The sequence below is a fragment of the Entelurus aequoreus genome, linkage group LG04 (genome assembly GCF_033978785.1).
Source record: "Entelurus aequoreus isolate RoL-2023_Sb linkage group LG04, RoL_Eaeq_v1.1, whole genome shotgun sequence".
Taxonomy (NCBI): Eukaryota; Metazoa; Chordata; class Actinopteri; order Syngnathiformes; family Syngnathidae; genus Entelurus; species Entelurus aequoreus.
The window spans coordinates 40123893-40141909 of record NC_084734.1 but is presented as its reverse complement, the minus strand read 5'-3'; the positions used below and the strand labels follow the sequence as shown (position 1 = coordinate 40141909).

Below are 18017 nucleotides of genomic sequence, written 5' to 3'. Positions count from 1 at the left end.
ACTTTACAATTTGATGCCAGCAATACGTGACAAAGAAGTTGGGAAAGGTGGCAATAAATACTGATAAAGTTGAGGAATGCTCATCAAACACTTATTTGGAACATCCCACAGGTGTGCAGGCTAATTGGGAACAGGTGGGTGCCATGATTGGGTATAAAAACAGCTTCACAAAAAATGCTCAGTCTTTCACAAGAAAGGATGGGGCGAGGTACACCCCTTTGTCCACAACTGCGTGAGCAAATAGTCAAACAGTTTAAGAACAACGTTTCTCAAAGTGCAATTGCAAGAAATTTAAGGATTTCAACATCTACGGTCCATAATATCTTCAAAAGGTTCAGAGAATCTGGAGAAATCACTACACGTAAGCGGTATGGCCGGAAACCAACATTGAGTGACCGTGACCTTCGATCCCTCAGACGGCACTGTATCAAAAACCAACATCAATCTCTAAAGGATATCACCACATGGGCTCAGGAACACTTCAGAAAACCACTGTCAGTAAATACAGTTCTTCGCTACATCTTTAATATCCATATGAATACCCCATCGGACCCTCAGTGCGTGGCGCTCCAAACCATAATTGATAGCTGTGGTCTTACACAAATAATACATGAACCCACGCATCGCAACGGTAATACAATAGATCTAGTGCTTGTCAGGGGTGTCACCACCTCCAAAGTTATGATACTTCCATATACTAAAGTAATGTCCGATCATTACCTTATAAAATTTGAAGTTTTGACTCTTTGTCAACAAGCTAATAATAATAATAACTGCTATAGCGGCCGCAACATTAATGCTGCCACAACGATGACTCTTGCTGACCTACTGCCTTCGGTAATAGCACCATTCCCAAATTATGTCGGCTCTATTGATAAACTCACTAACAACTTTGACGATGCCTTGCGCGAAATTATTGATAGTATAGCACCGCTAAAGCAAAAAAGGGCCCCCAAAAGGCGCACCCCATGGTTTACAGAAGAAATTAGAGCTCAGAAATTATCATGTAGAAAACTGGAACGCAAATGGCGCGCGACTAAACTTGAGGTTTTCCATCAAGCATGGAGTGATAGTTTAATAACTTATAAACGCATGCTTACCTTAGCTAAAACTAAATACTACTCAAATCTCATCCGCCTCAACAAAAACGATCCTAAATTTCTGTTTAGTACAGTAGCATCGCTAACCCAACAAGGGACTCCTCCCAGTAGCTCCACCCACTCGGCAGATGATTTTATGAATTTCTTTAATAAGAAAATTGAACTCATTAGAAAGGAGATTAAAGACAACGCATCCCAGCTACAACTGGGCTCTATTAACACAAATACGACTGTATATACGACGGACACTGCCCTCCAAAATAGTCTCTCTATTTTTGATGAAATAACATTAGAGGAATTATTACAGCGTGTAAGTGGGATAAAACAAACAACATGTTTACTTGACCCACTTCCTGGGAAACTTATCAAGGAACTGTTTGTATTATTAGGTCCATCAGTGTTAAATATTATAAACTTATCACTTTCCTCCGGCACTGTTCCCCTAGCATTCAAAAAAGCGGTTATTCATCCTCTGCTCAAAAGACCTAACCTCGATCCTGACCTCATGGTAAACTACCGACCGGTCTCCCACCTTCCGTTTATTTCCAAAATTCTCGAAAAAACTGTTGCACAGCAGCTAAATGAACACTTAGTGACTAACAATCTCTGTGAACCTTTTCAATCCGGTTTCAGGGCAAATCACTCTACGGAGACAGCCCTCGCAAAAATGACTAATGATCTATTGCTAACGATGGATTCTGATGCGTCATCTATGTTGCTGCTTCTTGATCTTAGCGCCGCTTTCGATACCGTCGATCATAATATTTTATTAGAGCGTATCAAAACACGTATTGGTATGTCAGACTTAGCCTTGTCTTGGTTTAACTCTTATCTTACTGACAGGACGCAGTGCGTCTCCCATAACAATGTGACCTCGGACTATGTCAAGGTAACGTGCGGAGTTCCCCAGGGTTCGGTTCTTGGCCCTGCACTCTTTAGTATTTACATGCTGCCGCTAGGTGACATCATACGCAAATACGGTGTTAGCTTTCACTGTTATGCTGATGACACTCAACTCTACATGGCCCTAAAGCTGACCAACACGCCGGACTGTAGTCAGCTGGAGGCGTGTCTTAATGAAATTAAACAATGGATGTCCGCTAACTTTTTGCAACTCAACGCTAAGAAAACGGAAATGCTGATTATCGGTCCTGCTAGACACCAACATCTATTTAATAATACCACCTTAACATTTGACAACCAAACAATTAAACAAGGAGACTCGGTAAAGAATCTGGGTATTATCTTCGACCCAACTCTCTCGTTTGAGTCACACATTAAGAGTGTTACTAAAACGGCCTTCTTTCATCTCCGTAATATCGCTAAAATTCGTTCCATCTTGTCCACTAGCGACGCTGAGATCATTATTCATGCGTTCGTTACGTCTCGTCTCGATTACTGTAACGTATTATTTTCGGGCCTCCCTATGTCTAGCATTAAAAGATTACAGTTGGTACAAAATGCGGCTGCAAGGCTTTTGACAAAAACAAGAAAGTTTGATCATATTACGCCTATACTGGCTCACTTGCACTGGCTTCCTGTGCACTTAAGATGCGACTTTAAGGTTTTACTACTTACGTATAAAATATTACACGGTTTAGCTCCAGCCTATCTCGCCGATTGTATTGTACCATATGTCCCGACAAGAAATCTGCGTTCAAAGAACTCCGGCTTATTAGTGATTCCCAGAGCCAAAAAAAAGTCTGCGGGCTATAGAGCGTTTTCTATTCGGGCTCCAGTACTCTGGAATGCCCTCCCGGTAACAGTTAGAGATGCTACCTCAGTAGAAGCATTTAAGTCCCATCTTAAAACTCATTTGTATAATCTAGCCTTTAAATAGACCCCCCCTTTTTTAGACCAGTTGATCTGCCGTTTCTTTTCTTCTCTCCTCTTCTCCCCTGTCCCTTGCGAGGGGGAGTTGCATAGGTCCCGTGGCCATGGATGAAGTGCTGGCTGTCCAGAGCCGGGACCCCGGGTGGACCACTAGCCTGTGCATCGGTTGGGGACATCTCTGCGCTGCTGACCCGTCTCCGCTCGGGATGGTTTCCTGTTGGCCCCGCTGTGGACTGGACTCCCGCTGATGTGTTGGATCCACTGTGGACTGGACTTTCACAATGTTATGTCAGACCCACTCGACATCCGTTGCTTTCGGTCTCCCCTAGAGGGGGGGGGTTACCCACATATGCGGTCCTCTCCAAGGTTTCTCATAGTCATTCACCGACGTCCCACTGGGGTGAGTTTTTCCTTGCCCGTATGTGGGCTCTGTACCGAGGATGTCGTTGTGGCTTGTACAGCCCTTTGAGACACTTGTGATTTAGGGCTATATAAATAAACATTGATTGATTGATTGATTGATCTGTAAGTGCGAGATAAAGCTCTACTATGCAAAGCGAAAGCCATTTATCAACAACATCCAGAAACGCCGCCGGCTTCTCTGGGCCCGAGATCATCTAAGATGGACTCATGCAAAGTGGAAAAGTGTTCTGTGGTCTGACGAGTCCACATTTCAAATTGTTTTTGGAAATATTCGACATCGAGTCATCCGGACCAAAGTGGAAGCGAACCATCCAGACTGTTATCGACGCAAAGTTCAAAAGCCAGCATCTGTGATGGTATGGGGGTGCATTAGTACCCAAGGCATGGGTAACTTACACATCTGTGAAGGCACCATTAATGCTGAAAGGTACATACAGGTTTTGGAACAACATATGCTGCCATCTAAGCGCTGTCTTTTTCATGGACGCCCCTGCTTATTTCAGCAAGACAATGCCAAGCCACGTGTTACATCAACGTGGCTTCATAGTAAAAGAGTGCGGGTACTTTCCTGGTCCGCCTGCAGTCCAGACCTGTCTCCCATCGAAAATGTGTGGCGCATTATGAAGCGTAAAATACGACAGCGGAGACCCCGGACTGTTGAACGACTGAAGCTCTACATAAAACAAGAATGGGAAAGAATTCCATTTTCAAAGCTTCAACAATTAGTTTCCTCAGTTCCCAATCGTTTAATGAGTGTTGTTAAAAGAAAAGGTGATGTAACACAGTGGTGAACATGCACTTTCCCAACTACTTTTGCACGTGTTGCAGCCATGAAATTCTAAGTTAATTATTATTTGCAAAAAAAAAATAAAGTTTATGAGTTTGAACATCAAATATCTTGTCTTTGTAGTGCATTCAATTGAATATGGGTTGAAAATGATTTGCAAATCATTGTATTCCATTTATATTTACATATAACACAATTTCCCAACTCATATGGAAACGGGGTTTGTATATAAAACGTTGATGGAAGTTTTTGGATGTTTTTTAGGGTGCTTTATAGGCGGAATAGAGCAAATCCCAACACCTCTATTGTTAGATGCCTTTTGCTAGCCTTTATTTATGAGTTAGAATGCATAAAAAAAGAAAAACATGTTTTTGTGTCTTACATATAGAAATTATGAATGATAGGGAACATTAAAAAAATGCAGTTCCCCTTTAAGTCGAAATACAGCGCAACCTCTTCGTTCAGATATAATCTGTTCCGGAAAACAAACATTTTCCTATAGAAAAATATGATAATTAATAATAATCTGTTCCAGGGTCAAATTATGGCCATCATTAAACCTTTATTAGATGTACAGGTAATATATGTATTTACAATTTTTTGTGTTACAGGTTGGGCATAGGAATTGAACAAACAAATGTGTGTCTATTCGCTATGCAAAGGAAAAGGGGGAGGGATAAATATGCTCTGCTTTTTCTGACGCCTTTTTGGACATAATTTAATGAGAAAGTAGAAATATGTATGTGATGTATCATGTTGTGTCTTTATAAATGTTCCCAAATAGACTAACACCATAACCAATTAGTTGCAAGCCTAAATTCAACCCCAATGACTGTCATTCAAATGTAACAATAAGTTAACCACTGTGAAAGGAAATAATTGGAGTAAACATACTCATTTCGTAGACTTGTTAAGACTAGCTTTGCCATTTCCCCCATAGAGAATGGTCCAAATGATATATTAAGTTTATAGGTCAAACTGTGACCACACTTAAAATATTTATCAGTCCCTTTAACTTTTGGTTCTACTCAAGTGTATTTAAATATTTTCTTCCTAAAAGTGAGTTTGATTGAAAGTAAATATTCCCCACCCAAAAAAATATTTCTGTTGCAAAGAAAAAATTTGCCCCCAAATGAACCAAAAACGGACAATTTACTGTACCTGCAATGCACTCCGGGGAAATGAGTAAGCCAACGAGAGTCAAGTTGGCAGCCATTTTTCGTCTATTTGTGTTTCTTATTAAGAAATTCACTATTTTATTTGTAGTTTAGACCCATAATAAAGAGAATAAGCGGTAGAAAAGGGATGGATAATGGATAGATAATTTATAACCCCTACAGGTGGAAATTAGCATCACATCCAGTCACCATTTTATCTAATGTTTTTTAGGAAATCTGCCATCTCTAATGTTAGTTACATTATTATTTAATTCCTAGGGCGTCAAACTTTAATGCATTATCATTTTAAGTTATTTGTCGCGTTCAATTGCCACATTTGAAATGTGATATTAACCTGCACTTTGTGAATGAATTTGGACTACCGGTATCATCACCATCCTTCCAGTGTTGCCATCGCTAACAAGCGCTTACCTATACTTAAAATACTTTTACTAAACTCTTAACACAGACTTACACCTACAAAACACAATTGGCCAAATAGATCATTTTCTTCTCAAAAGCACATTTTGTTAACTATATACTAACTCTTCATTTCAAAATAGAAGACATCTTTCTCTGCACACATTAACTTTACCAAAACACTGGACATCTGACTCAAAATGAAATTATTCTTTCAAAGAATAACTCTTGTTTTCACTTCACAAGGAACATGCAGCCAATCAAAGTACACCAGGTTTCAAAATACTGGCTATTGTGGACATTACAAAAACTGCATAGACTTTTATGTTTCAGTTTTACAGGTATTTGCATGCAAAACATGCAATCCACAGTTTTTTACGCCTACTTTTTTGGTTGGGAACTGTATATCCACATGTAATGTTCACATTCAAAAGCATTCCAGTAAAAAGCGAATCAGTTTTTTTTTCTTTACTGTTTACTACAGGAGGTATAGTAGAAATACTGTTTACAGTATGATACAACAGAAAACGTTTTACAGTATTGTTTACAGTAAAGTTAACAAAATATCCATGAACAAAAAAGCAACAGCAAAAAGCCCAGTAAAAAGGGAGAACTAAAAAAAAGCACAAAATTCCTTTACAGTATCTAATCCCTGCGATCTTCAGGAATAGGTCAAAAGTTTTCATCCACATCGCATCTGATGTTACAGTATTATCAGCTGGGATATATTGTTTTAGAACTGATATTACTGTATTACAGAAACAGAGGTTTTTATACTGTATCTAAGGTTTGGAATATTGTGTTTGCAATTGTGGGATGTTTTGTGTTAACATTTGTAAATAATACAAAAACAATCTATAATTTTGTTTGGAGGTGTAGCTTGTCTGTTAAGAAAATGTAAGCATTATATAAATGTGTTCACTGACTGCATATTGTGTGAAAACAACATGAAATGTGTGAATGGTATGGCCACAAAGGACCGATGTTGTGCTAATCGTGTTTAGAGTTTTGAAAATGTGACTACTGTTTAGAAAAACGCTTGTTAGCGACTGAAAAAAACTGTAAATTAGCTATTGCTAAAAAGCAGCAAGATGACATCATCACATCATTTGCATAATTGATTGCAATGGTTGCATAAGAGAGATACAATAGTCAGTTTAAAAAATCATTAGTATGATTAGAACTGGAAATTAACTTCTTTTAAATTATAGTTGTTTTTTTGCAATGCTGGGGCTCTGTCTGTTCACAACTGATTACTGTGTGTAAGACAAACACTTGATATTTGTGGTTATCGTCAGGATATGTGTTTGAAATGATTTAAGCCTTTATCCTGAATGAGAGTTGGCCGTTTTTAATGGTATTCATGAGATTGTAAAGGACTGTTGTTGGTCCGATGTTGATGTCGTAAAATATTTATTTTTTTAAAAGCTACATACAATATTAACTGTTATTTCAAATATGAATAAATATGAATATTAATATAAAATATTATCATTACATACACTGGTTTAAGAACTATAGGTATCTTAAAAGAAATGTCTTTAAATGAAGGGATGAAGGGATTAAGGAAAATAGATCATTTTATTTAACTTTAAGTAACTTTAAATAAAAATAATGGTGAAACATACCATTTGCCCTTAAATCAACTTTAAAAATGTCAATTAAAAATGATAAATCACTGAAATCAAGTTAAATACTACATTTAAGAGAGTGAAATAAGATGTATAACGGATACAAGTACAACAAAAAAGATGTCAGGTCCATTAAAAACTACAAATAGACAAAAAAAATGGTCGCCAGTTTGACTCTAATTGGCTGACTCATTTTCCCAGAGTGCATTGCAACTAAACTAAATCGTCTATTGGGTGTTAATTCCACGTTTTTTATTACAGCAAATATATTACCGGCTTTATGGGAACATTTTCTTTCAATGACTTTCACTTTTAAGGAGAACCAAAAGTTGAAACTTTGAGTGAGGCTGGTGTGTGTGAAAAAGCTAATTTCTCTTAGGCCTCTGATAGTAATGGGTGAAATGGCAAATGGGTTGTACTTGTATAGTGCTTTTCTACCTTTTTAAGGCACTTCAAAGTGCTCTGACACTATTTTCCACATACACCCATTCACACACTGATGGCGGGAGCTGCCATGCAAGGCGCTAACCAGGACCCATCAAGAGCAAGGGTGAACTGCCTTGCTCAAGGACACAACGGATGTGACTAGGATGGTACAAGGTGGGGATTGAACCAGTAACCCTTCGATTGCTGGATCGGCCACTCTCCCAACTTCGCCACGCCGTCCCCTGAAGACCGTATTAAACATAATCGAAATTAAAATTGTGATGATAGACGAAAATTAATCTGCAAAGTGTAAGTAATTATAATGTATCGAGCGTGCTGATTAGAAACGCCTACTAACTTCAAATAATAGTGCATTAAAGTAGTCGCCCTCGGGCCTGATGATAATGTATCTAATATCCAAACTACTTAAAAGATGGCGGGATTCCTAAAAAACCCACAAGATAAAATGGCGACTGAATATGATGTTAATTTCCACCTGTAGGGGTTGTCAGTCATTATGACATCAGGACTAAAAACTGAATGCCATCCATCCACCCATCTTCTAGCACTTATCCTTTTCGGGGTCACTGGTGCATTCGGGCGGAAGGCGGGGTACACCCTGGACAAGTCGCCACCTCATCACAGGGCCAACACAGATAGACAGACAACATTCACACTCACATTCACACACTAGGGCCAATTTAGTGTTGCCAATCAACCTATCCCCAGGTGCATGTCTTTGGAGGTGGGAGGAAACCGGAGTACCTGGAAGGAACCCATGCCGTCATGGGGAGAACATGCAAACTCCGCACAGAAAGATCCCGAGCCAGGGATTGAACTCAGGACCTTCGTATTGTGAGGCACATGCACTAACCCCTGCTCCACCATGCAGATTTTTTAAAAATAAAAAACTACAAATAAACAAACAAAAAAAAAGGCTGCCAGCTTTAATCCCATTGGCTGACTCATTTTCACAGAGTGCATTAGATTGTCCCGTTTTGGTTAATTTGGGGGCTAATTCCTTGTTTTTTCGTTGCAACAAATCTAGTACCTGCTTGTTGGGAATATTTATTTTCATTCAAACACAGTTTTAAGAAGAAAAAAGTTAAATACACTTTTAAGTAAAACCAAAAGTTGAAATCGTGAGTGAGGCTAGGGTGTGAGATTGTTAAGTGCCTACGACAGTCACTTAAAATTGTATAGAGTTTGCAGTACTAACTTTAGGTACAGTGGCCTCCTTAATATTTAGGAAGATATGTGGTGTAGATATAGTACAGAAAACGCATTGAATCAAAAATTATAATTACTTCCCCATCATTTTCCATTTAAGAACGTGTTTGTAAAAAGTCCCTGGGAGCAACTCGGGTAGCGCTGAAGAGCTGCATCTAACTCTAGAGCTGTGGGTTGCTGACCCTTCCCCTAAATATAAGAGACAAAATATTAACTTCTGCCTATAATGGTCATAAATCAGTATGGTGTATGGACTACAAAAAAAAACTTGCAGATTTCTTAAAAAATTACAAAAATGGTGGCCGTATATGACATATACCTACTTCCGGCTTTATTTTCGGTTTAGGCCATGCCCAATGTGTGTGGCCATCCCTTACTGACGCCTCTAGAATACTTGAAATGAAGTTTTACAGTAGTCAGTGTACAGCTGATATACAGAGCGTTATCTCTATAGTAATGTCCTTTACCTTTACTACTATTTGTATTGTTAACTTGTCTTGAGCATAAATTAGTTTAACAGTGAAAGTTTATTTTTAATTTTTAGTCTCTTCCTTGTACGTGTACTTTGTTGTAATGCAAAGCCTATTTTGCACATTTTTGTGTGCCATGATGGACACATGCTTTTCTCAGTCTTTTTGTTTGTATGTGTTCATTAATGACTTTTTCTTCAGCAAATTCACTATTTAAATTACAAATGGAAAATCACAAGTTTTTTTTTGCAACTTTCTCTCTTCCCTGCAATTTTAATGCATCTTACACCTAAACAAAATGCACTTTCCATTGTAATTTTTGGAACTTCTGCAAATTCAGGCATCTCAAAAAAGTAAACGTTTAAGTAAAGATATGAATAAAGCCTATATTGTTAGATTTGATGAAATCCTCTACTTTCTGGAGTAAGGGTTCACAAATCACAAATTCATAAAATCACAGAGAAGAAGAATGTTAAATGATAAAATACACCTTAAAACGCAGCAACTTTTAAAAAATTATTTTACAAAATTAGGCATTTTAGGCCATAAAGTCACATTCTAACATCCTTTACTGTCATAATCATGTACAAATAAGGCTACCTTTGTTGACATTATAGCATGGACACAACACAACAAATGTCTTAACTTGAATGATGACAATGTGGTGTTTTACTAGCGTAAAAGGAAGTTACACGCAGGTTTTAGTGTCATGCAGTACAAATAATAGATAGTAATTGAATAAAGTGAGCACAGTTTCATAGTTCATTTGGCCAACTTTAAGCATGTGAGGCACAGTGCTCCCCACTAGAGGACAGTATAGCCTCTTTAAATAGCCCCACTCCAAGCGCTGCAATACTTCGCAATTATTGTAGGAGCAGTCAAGAGCTTTATTTCATCATTTTGCATTTTTCTGTGTAAAAAACAACTCTTCATTATGTTGCAACAAACATGAGTTCATTTCGCACCTTTTTGTCCTCGATTTGATTTAGTTGCTTTTGAAAAATCAGTGCGCCTTTTTCTCTTATAAGATAAAAGTGCATATTCAAAAGCTTTATTTTTATATAACAAAGCGTGACTGAGAGATTGAAAGATGAAGAAGGAAATAATTGTTTAATAGAGTCTGAAGGGAGTGGATGCATTAAATGTGACCTCATACTGTCAGTGCTTGGCGATGAGTGTGTGTGTGTGTGTGTGTGTGTGTGTGTGTGTGTGTGTGTGTGTGTGTGTGTGTGTGTGTGTGTGTGTGTGTGTGTGTGTGTGTGTGTGTGTGTGTGTGTGTGACTTTACATAATTGATGTCCTAGTGCTAACGAGCAGCCTGACTTAAGATGTCAAAGAGTGCACAAACACAAACACAACACGAACATAGTGTGATGTCACCAATAGTTATGGACGTACGGCGCATTGATAGGATGAGCGTGCAAAACCTAAACTTAAAAAAAACAAAAACCCAACATGCTCTTTTTGCATCCCAAAGCCATTCTTTGATGCCTCCTATTAATGAGACACCAGTGTGTCAATCAATGACTGCATTTTAGCGCAATTCCAGCCCATCATGAGCAACCATCCAATCACATTGCAGCAAGCGTTACAGGCAGCTCGCTAAAGAGCACTTCCTGCCGCCCCATTAAGTGAGAGAAGTGGACATGGCCGCCTTGAGACTGGAATACGTCAATGTTGGCAGCCGCCATCTTCTTTTTTAAGGCCGCGTTCAAAGACAGCTGGGAAAAAGTGCATTCCAGCTGCGACGTCTGCACAATCAGCGATACAGTCGTCAACCATTTCCTTGAGTTACTCAATTGCAGAGGGTACCAGGCGTTTATTAGAGATATGTTGTTGATTAGAGAGGATGCTTTTATCTGAAGATACCGTATACATATTTTACAACTTCACCTCTACCGCAAAGTCATAGTTGCATCACTTAGTGGTTTATTTGTGCCTGAGGGGGGAGAAGGGCGTTTATTTGAGGTGAGGCGTTTATTTATTTACATTCAGTGTTTAATTGAGGCATGTATTTGAAATATGGTATAAAAACAGTACTTAAATATATTTTAATGGCTATAAGGTCCTACATCCCAGTTTTCTGGACTGCAACAAATTTGTAAGAGGGGGAGGAGCTAAAGGTGGCCACACCCCAAAGCATAAGTGCATAATTGGCTAGTTTACTGGAGGAACAGCAGGTTTAAGGCGAGCTCTTGATCAAACTAATGGAAGCTCTGTGATTGGATGATTGCCGATGGGCCGCCGCCCACAGGGGTCCTGAGACGCTCTCACCTCGTGAATTTCTTGGGTTCGGTGGGAGGGGTCGGCGGCGGGGGAAGAGGTTTGTTGGCGTTGAGCTCGAGGTGGTGGTGGAGGAGGAGGGGGGAGTGGGGGATGGGCTCGAGGCGGCCGAGCTGGGCCAGGGGCGGCGGCGGCGGTGGCGGCTGCGGAGGCTGCCCGCCTCCGGGGCCCGCCGCGCCTGAGCCGGCTGCCTCCAGAACCCTGAAGCTGGCGGAGCTGCTGAATCTGCTTGCCGCCGCTTTCTCATTCTTTCGCTTTTGCTACACAGAAAGACAGGAGGGGGAGCACGTGTCAGGGGGGGAAAGAAGGGAGTAAGGGGGTGTGCAAAAGAAAATCATGATGAAGAAAATGTAAAAAAAATGGAGGTAAAAGAAAGGGCAAATGGAGCGCTGGGAAAGCTGGAAAGGTCGCAAGGAGAGCCTGACTGAGATAGAACATAGCAGCGCGCTAACAGGATCATACCGACTGGAAGCCCGCTGCCACCCGGAGCGGCGTCGCAAGGGCGGGCGAAGATCGCACCAAAGCAAATGGCTTGGAAAGCAAAGCGAGGCTGTCAGGAAGTTGACTAATATGAGAAATAAACAAACACTTGAATGGTTTGAGCATGCGGCGAAACAAGTTCATTCATTACTCTTTGTGATGTCACCGCTTCTATGCACCAATCAGGAATGAGCAACTCAGCAGTGAGAAAAAACATTTTTTTGGGCTCACATGGCTACTTTTTAACACTACACTAAATTATTGGGATGTATTTAAGCAGTTAATGGTTAAATCAAATGTTTAAAAAACATCCGATTGAGGCACTGAGGAGGTGACGCTGAGAGATGAGATGTCGGCCATGTTTGCTCCTACCTTGATCAGTGGGTTGATGACTCCTACGTTGGGACTGGCGTTGAACACTTTGTTGAAGTTGGTCTCCCGGTTGACAAGCTCCAGCTGGTAAAACTTTTTGTCATCCTGGTGTGGATGAAATACACAAGTTAGTCTACCATAGTGGCTCTTAATTATCTTAGCGCCCCCTGAATAATAATATTGAGCACCTGATAATATTTATTTATTTGTGAATATGCTTGAAGCTAGTTGTTTACTACATGTGCTCCAAATGAAGGGATTATTCAATTCCAATATGTCATATTTCTTAATCAGTCTGTTGATCAATTCGAACACTGCTGCCACCAAGCTAGAGGCTTGTGTATTGTTCAAGCTTGAATATATTCAAATAAAGACGCTAACACTGGAACTGACGATCTAAAATAAATGTAGTAAAAACAAACTCACAAAAGAACGCCTTTAAAATAATTTTGTATAGCGGTATATAAGACAAATACAAGACTGGCACAATAAAATTAATAGCAAATGCCTCAAGTTGCGTGCTTTCTTAGTGATGTTAGCATTGCGTTTAATGAGGTGTTCATTCATGTACATTTGTATCAAGTATAATTTGTCCCCCTGAGTTTCTTTCCCCGTTTCAGCGGTGCCATTTTAGATTTCCTTTTGGCGAGTTTCACGATGATGACTGGCATGGTGGTGATGTTGTTTCTTCCATAAAGTGGTGTGCATGCGTCGATGGTGTTGATATCAACATTAATATCCTTTGATTGCAGAAAGTTGATCACTTATTGCTCTGTGAGGCAGCATCCATTTAATCTTGTTCTCCTCTGATGTCAACTAGGATCTGGGAGTGATGTGCAGTCTTGCAATGATGATACCATTCTGTCATGTATACTGATCCATCTCCTCTTTTTATACTCCAGAACGGTGTTATCTTGTTGCAACTGTTGGCGCAATGCTGCATTCTACTCTTGCAACAACACTGCTGTTGTTACCTCTTTAAAGACCTTCACCTCCTTTCTCACTGCTGAGGTGTCCTCCTGCAGGACCCTCACCTCCTGTCTTACTGCTGAGGTGTATTTTCTGAGAATCTTCATTTCATCTCTGAACTTCTTTATATCATCAAAAAATGCAGTTCTCAAGTTGTCATTCTTTTCTTTTAGTTTCTTTTGTTATCTCTGATTTTAGAGCTATGTCTGATCGCAGTGTTGCCTGCATCCTTACAATTTTCTATCTCACAGATGATTTTAGTTCTTCTATTAATCCCATCATCGTTCTCATTTTTTCCACCAACTGTTTTACATCATTCCTCACATCGTCGGTTTCCTGAAATTCAATCTGTAAGCCCGAAGGTTCCGAATTTTGTTTCGATGATTGCGTCTCATAGTTGCTAAGCAGCCAATTGAAAGCCGTTAGCGTAGTTAGCTCTGACGGCTTGTGGCAGCTCTAACTAGACTATTTCAACAAATATTGTACCTTGGGCTGGCCCGAGCTGTGTCAGCCTCTTTGTGTGATCAACAACGCTTAAAGTTTGTTCGATCTTTCACGGTCTGCATAGCTTCAGGTTGCTTGGCAACCACGTTGGGCTAGTGTTTAGCTAACGGTAGGCACCCCCAACTCGACTATCATAGCAAATCCATGCCTCTCGCCGGGCAGTGTTAAAATGTTATACATTATCAAGCTGTCCTGTAGTTGTGAACACAATCAGTGGTCAGAAAAGCTACAATTTTAGTCAAAACTCTTGTACAAGAGCAGAGCTTTTTTGTTTTGCAGCCTCTCCCGGTGACAGGATGTGACAGTATTTTATAGGAAGTGAAAAACTTGTATTGGGCATTTTAAACCACATACATTACGCATTTAAAAATTGCCATACAGTTACAGTATACTATATGATCACTTTTGCATCGTCTGTGCTTACCACCAGCTTTTTTACAAGAGATTCCCTCTCAGACACCATGTCCTTTAGCTCAGCAATCATCTGCAGATCTTCAGGACGACTCTCCCTGTTCCTGAACTTGTCCTCTGTTCCTTCCAGCCTGTTTGACAACACAAATGCATAAAAATTAGGGCTGTCAACGTTAACGTAAAACGGCTACTAGCGACAAATCTAGTGAGTTTTCCCAGGTATATTGGAATAATTTTTGTGTCTTGGAGACGCTGACTTGAAAGCAAGCAGCAGTCACCGACCTCAGCGAGCAGTGACGGCTGCTGCCAGTCAGCTGGTGATGCTGCGCCAACAGCTACATGCTAGCATGAATGCTAGCTATATCCACAACAAGCAGAGGAGAACGCTATGCTGGCAAAGTTTACTGATTCAATGTTGTCAACAAAAGTAGTAAAGTTAAGTTAGATATATGCCTTTGCTAAACGGACAGCCACCACACATCTAACATCTGTGAAGACCAAGTCCTGCAAGAAGATGTCATTCATATCACCACAGCGGATCTGTCATACAATACTTTGGAGAGGCACAAATACAGCAAGGATAAACCAACTGTACTACACAAACAAGAGCATCAACTTGCAACTACAGACAAAGGATGTAACGGTAAACGGTATAATGACAAACAGCGGTAAAATTTCAGACGGTTAGTAATATCGTTTACATTTTTAATTACCGAAAAAGTGTAATTTATTCATGCATTTTAGGCAACACTGCTTACTTCTTGAAAACTGAATCGGCGCAGCACTTGCACATGTGCACTTGCACTGTTAGGCTCGAGAAAAAATGGCAGCGACTACACAGACTTTGCTTTGAAAATGTTCCCTCCGAGTAAACGTAGCCGATTGCTTCGTTTCACTTCATTTCAATCGTTTCTACTTCGGCTGTGTCTCGGTGTGCGTTTAAGAGCGCAATGCTGTTGGAGGACAAAAATATTTGATGTAGCGGTTTAATTTTGAACGTGCAACTAGCGTCCGTCCGTCAGCTCCTGGGACTGAGAGTTACCATGCAGCAGGTGATGTGTCGTGAACGTTGCCACAACTTGTTTATAAAGTCTTTAGTTTGTTTACTGGGATGCTCACTTGTCATCTCATCGAATTGATCGCTGCCTGAGTTGTCGGTGAGGCACAAATATTGTATATAAGATGTGAGAGGTATCCCTCCTTTACTTTTGTTGGCTAAACTGTTGCACTGAACACATTGTGTTGTTAAAGAAGAACAAAGCTTGTTTATTTGACGTTATATTCATTAGCCAAACTGCTTTGTGTTTTATATTGATATTAAAAGTAAACACCATGTTTTTGACATTAATTGTGTTTTTTTCCATTTCACAAAGTTATCACTTTAATAACCATTCATGTGACATAGCATTTTGTTAATGTTTCATGGTGTATAATTATTTGCTATACGACAGATTTCTGCTCAAACTCTTAATGGATCTGTCCCGATACAGCATCTACACGTACACACATTAGTAAATGTAATAGTACATAACTTAAAAAATAATTTTCTGTATGAAAATGTAAAAAATAGAGATAAGGGCATCATGTAATAAAAAATCTAACACGCGGATACTATTAATGAACAAAAACACAAATATTTGTCTTTAAATATATACTGTAGATAACATTTATCTAGAGCATTACATGATGGTGTCCCGTTCACACCCCAACTCTGTTTTACCTAACATAATGAATAATCATGATTAATAATCGTGATTTCAATATTGATAAAAATAATCTTAACTATTATATTGCTCATAATTGTGCAGTCCTATGTGTTAGACTCAGTGACGTGCAGTCAGGGGAGGCAGGTGAGGCGGGGCCTCACGTGCCATCATGGAAAGAAAAAAAATGTAAAAAAATAAATAAAAAAATAAATTGTTATATGTATCCAGTGATTATACTATAAAGTTATTTTCCATTTAACTTCACCAGTTTTAGATTATATTTATTCAAAATCGCTAAATTTTCACATTTGCCGTTCAAATACTGAGAAGAGACTTGCTCTGATCAGCAGCCAGTTGAGGCACGTCACTCAGTTGAGCCTCACCATGGATTGCGGACTCAGCTAACTGCTGGCCTGCTGTGCAGTGAGACCGTATTGCTATATGAATTATATTATACATTTCCATAGTTCAGTTAGCTGAGGCATATAATGTACAGTGTATTTTGTCAACAACTGTATGTGTGTAAGTATTTATTGTGCTGAGCAATCATAAAACTGCTGCGAAGACACACTGGCTGAGGCTCGCAGTAATTCCGCCTCCTTGTGGATAATGCACCCCCGCGGTACTGGAGGAGGAGTTGTGAATGACTGCTGGGCCACAACATTAGGTACACCAGCAGACTGCAGCACGGATTTCGTATTTCAGTCATTCACAACTCCTCCAACATGAACATTTTTGTTTTTGCACTTTTTGGCTTCTTATTAAATAACTTTTTTAAAATAGATTCAATCTTGCACGTGGAAAGTTTAAGTGTGGGCTTTAGTTGATATAACACTCCCGTCACGGGGTGCATTCTACAGCGAGGGTACATTATAGAGCACAACAATGGCGCATGGACTTCATTTAAAAGTAAAGGTAAGACCATAATAACGTTTTTTTAATTAAATGTGCTTTTTTGTGTGCTACAGTTTGTATGTGTAAAGTTACAGTTAAGTTAAAGTACCAATGATTGTCACACACACACTAGGTGTAATGAAATTTGTTGTCTGCATTTGACCCATCCCCTTGTTCACCCCCTGGGAGGTGAGGGGAGCAGTGGGCAGCAGCGGCGCCGCGCCCGGGAATCATTTTTGGTGATTTAACCCCCAATTCCAACCCTTGATGCTGGGTGCCAAACAGGGAAGAATGCTGGTATGAGCTTTTAAACATAACCAGTTAACTTCTGCCAATCAAATGATGAATAAGATACTCTTTAGGGTTCATATGTTTGTAAATCTGACTGTGATGAAGTAAGTGCCTCACCAGCCATGAACCTCACCGCACGTCACTGGTAAGACTAGACCTCATATGAACACTGTTTTTATCTATATGGACAAAAAGTGCAGTTACGTCTTATGTCCATAAGGTGCCATCTTGCAAAATGTTCACATTTATTTTTATTCATTTATAGCATTATTTTCCATTATATTTTCTACCGCTTGTCCCTCTCGGAGTCGGGGGTGCTGGAGCCTATCCCAGCTGCACTCGGGTGGAGGGGGGAGTACACCCTGGGCAAGTCGCCACCTCATCGCAGGGCCAACATTTCTGCCATATTACTTTGTTTATGATGCTTGTGTTGATTTTATATGCACATTTAACTTTCTACTTGAGGTACATACAAACATTTTGAATGTGTTGTTTGTCTTTTTTGATATATATGATAAATATGACTTGGTTAAAAGATTTCAGTATAAGTAGTTCTTGAAAATTTTGAGCACATTAAAAATTACCGCGATAATAATGATAATTTTGGTCACAATAGTCATGATAAAAAAAA

At 39.6% G+C, this 18017-nt stretch overlaps 1 protein-coding gene across 3 annotated transcripts in view; it reads right to left on the bottom strand.

Annotated features, from left to right (window-relative positions):
* fam184ab (family with sequence similarity 184 member Ab) overlaps positions 1–18017 on the bottom strand; it is a 140137-nt gene that overhangs the window by 1956 nt on the left and 120164 nt on the right. For 2 of the 3 annotated variants that reach the window (XM_062044869.1, XM_062044872.1), the window contains exons 19-21: positions 14509–14626; positions 12612–12716; positions 11751–12019 (exon numbers count right to left, since the gene is read on the bottom strand). In XM_062044869.1, coding sequence (XP_061900853.1) covers positions 11751–12019; positions 12612–12716; positions 14509–14626 — 492 coding nt within the window. The remainder of the gene's footprint in view (positions 1–11750; positions 12020–12611; positions 12717–14508; positions 14627–18017) is intronic. The other variant, XM_062044871.1, reaches the window with a different exon arrangement.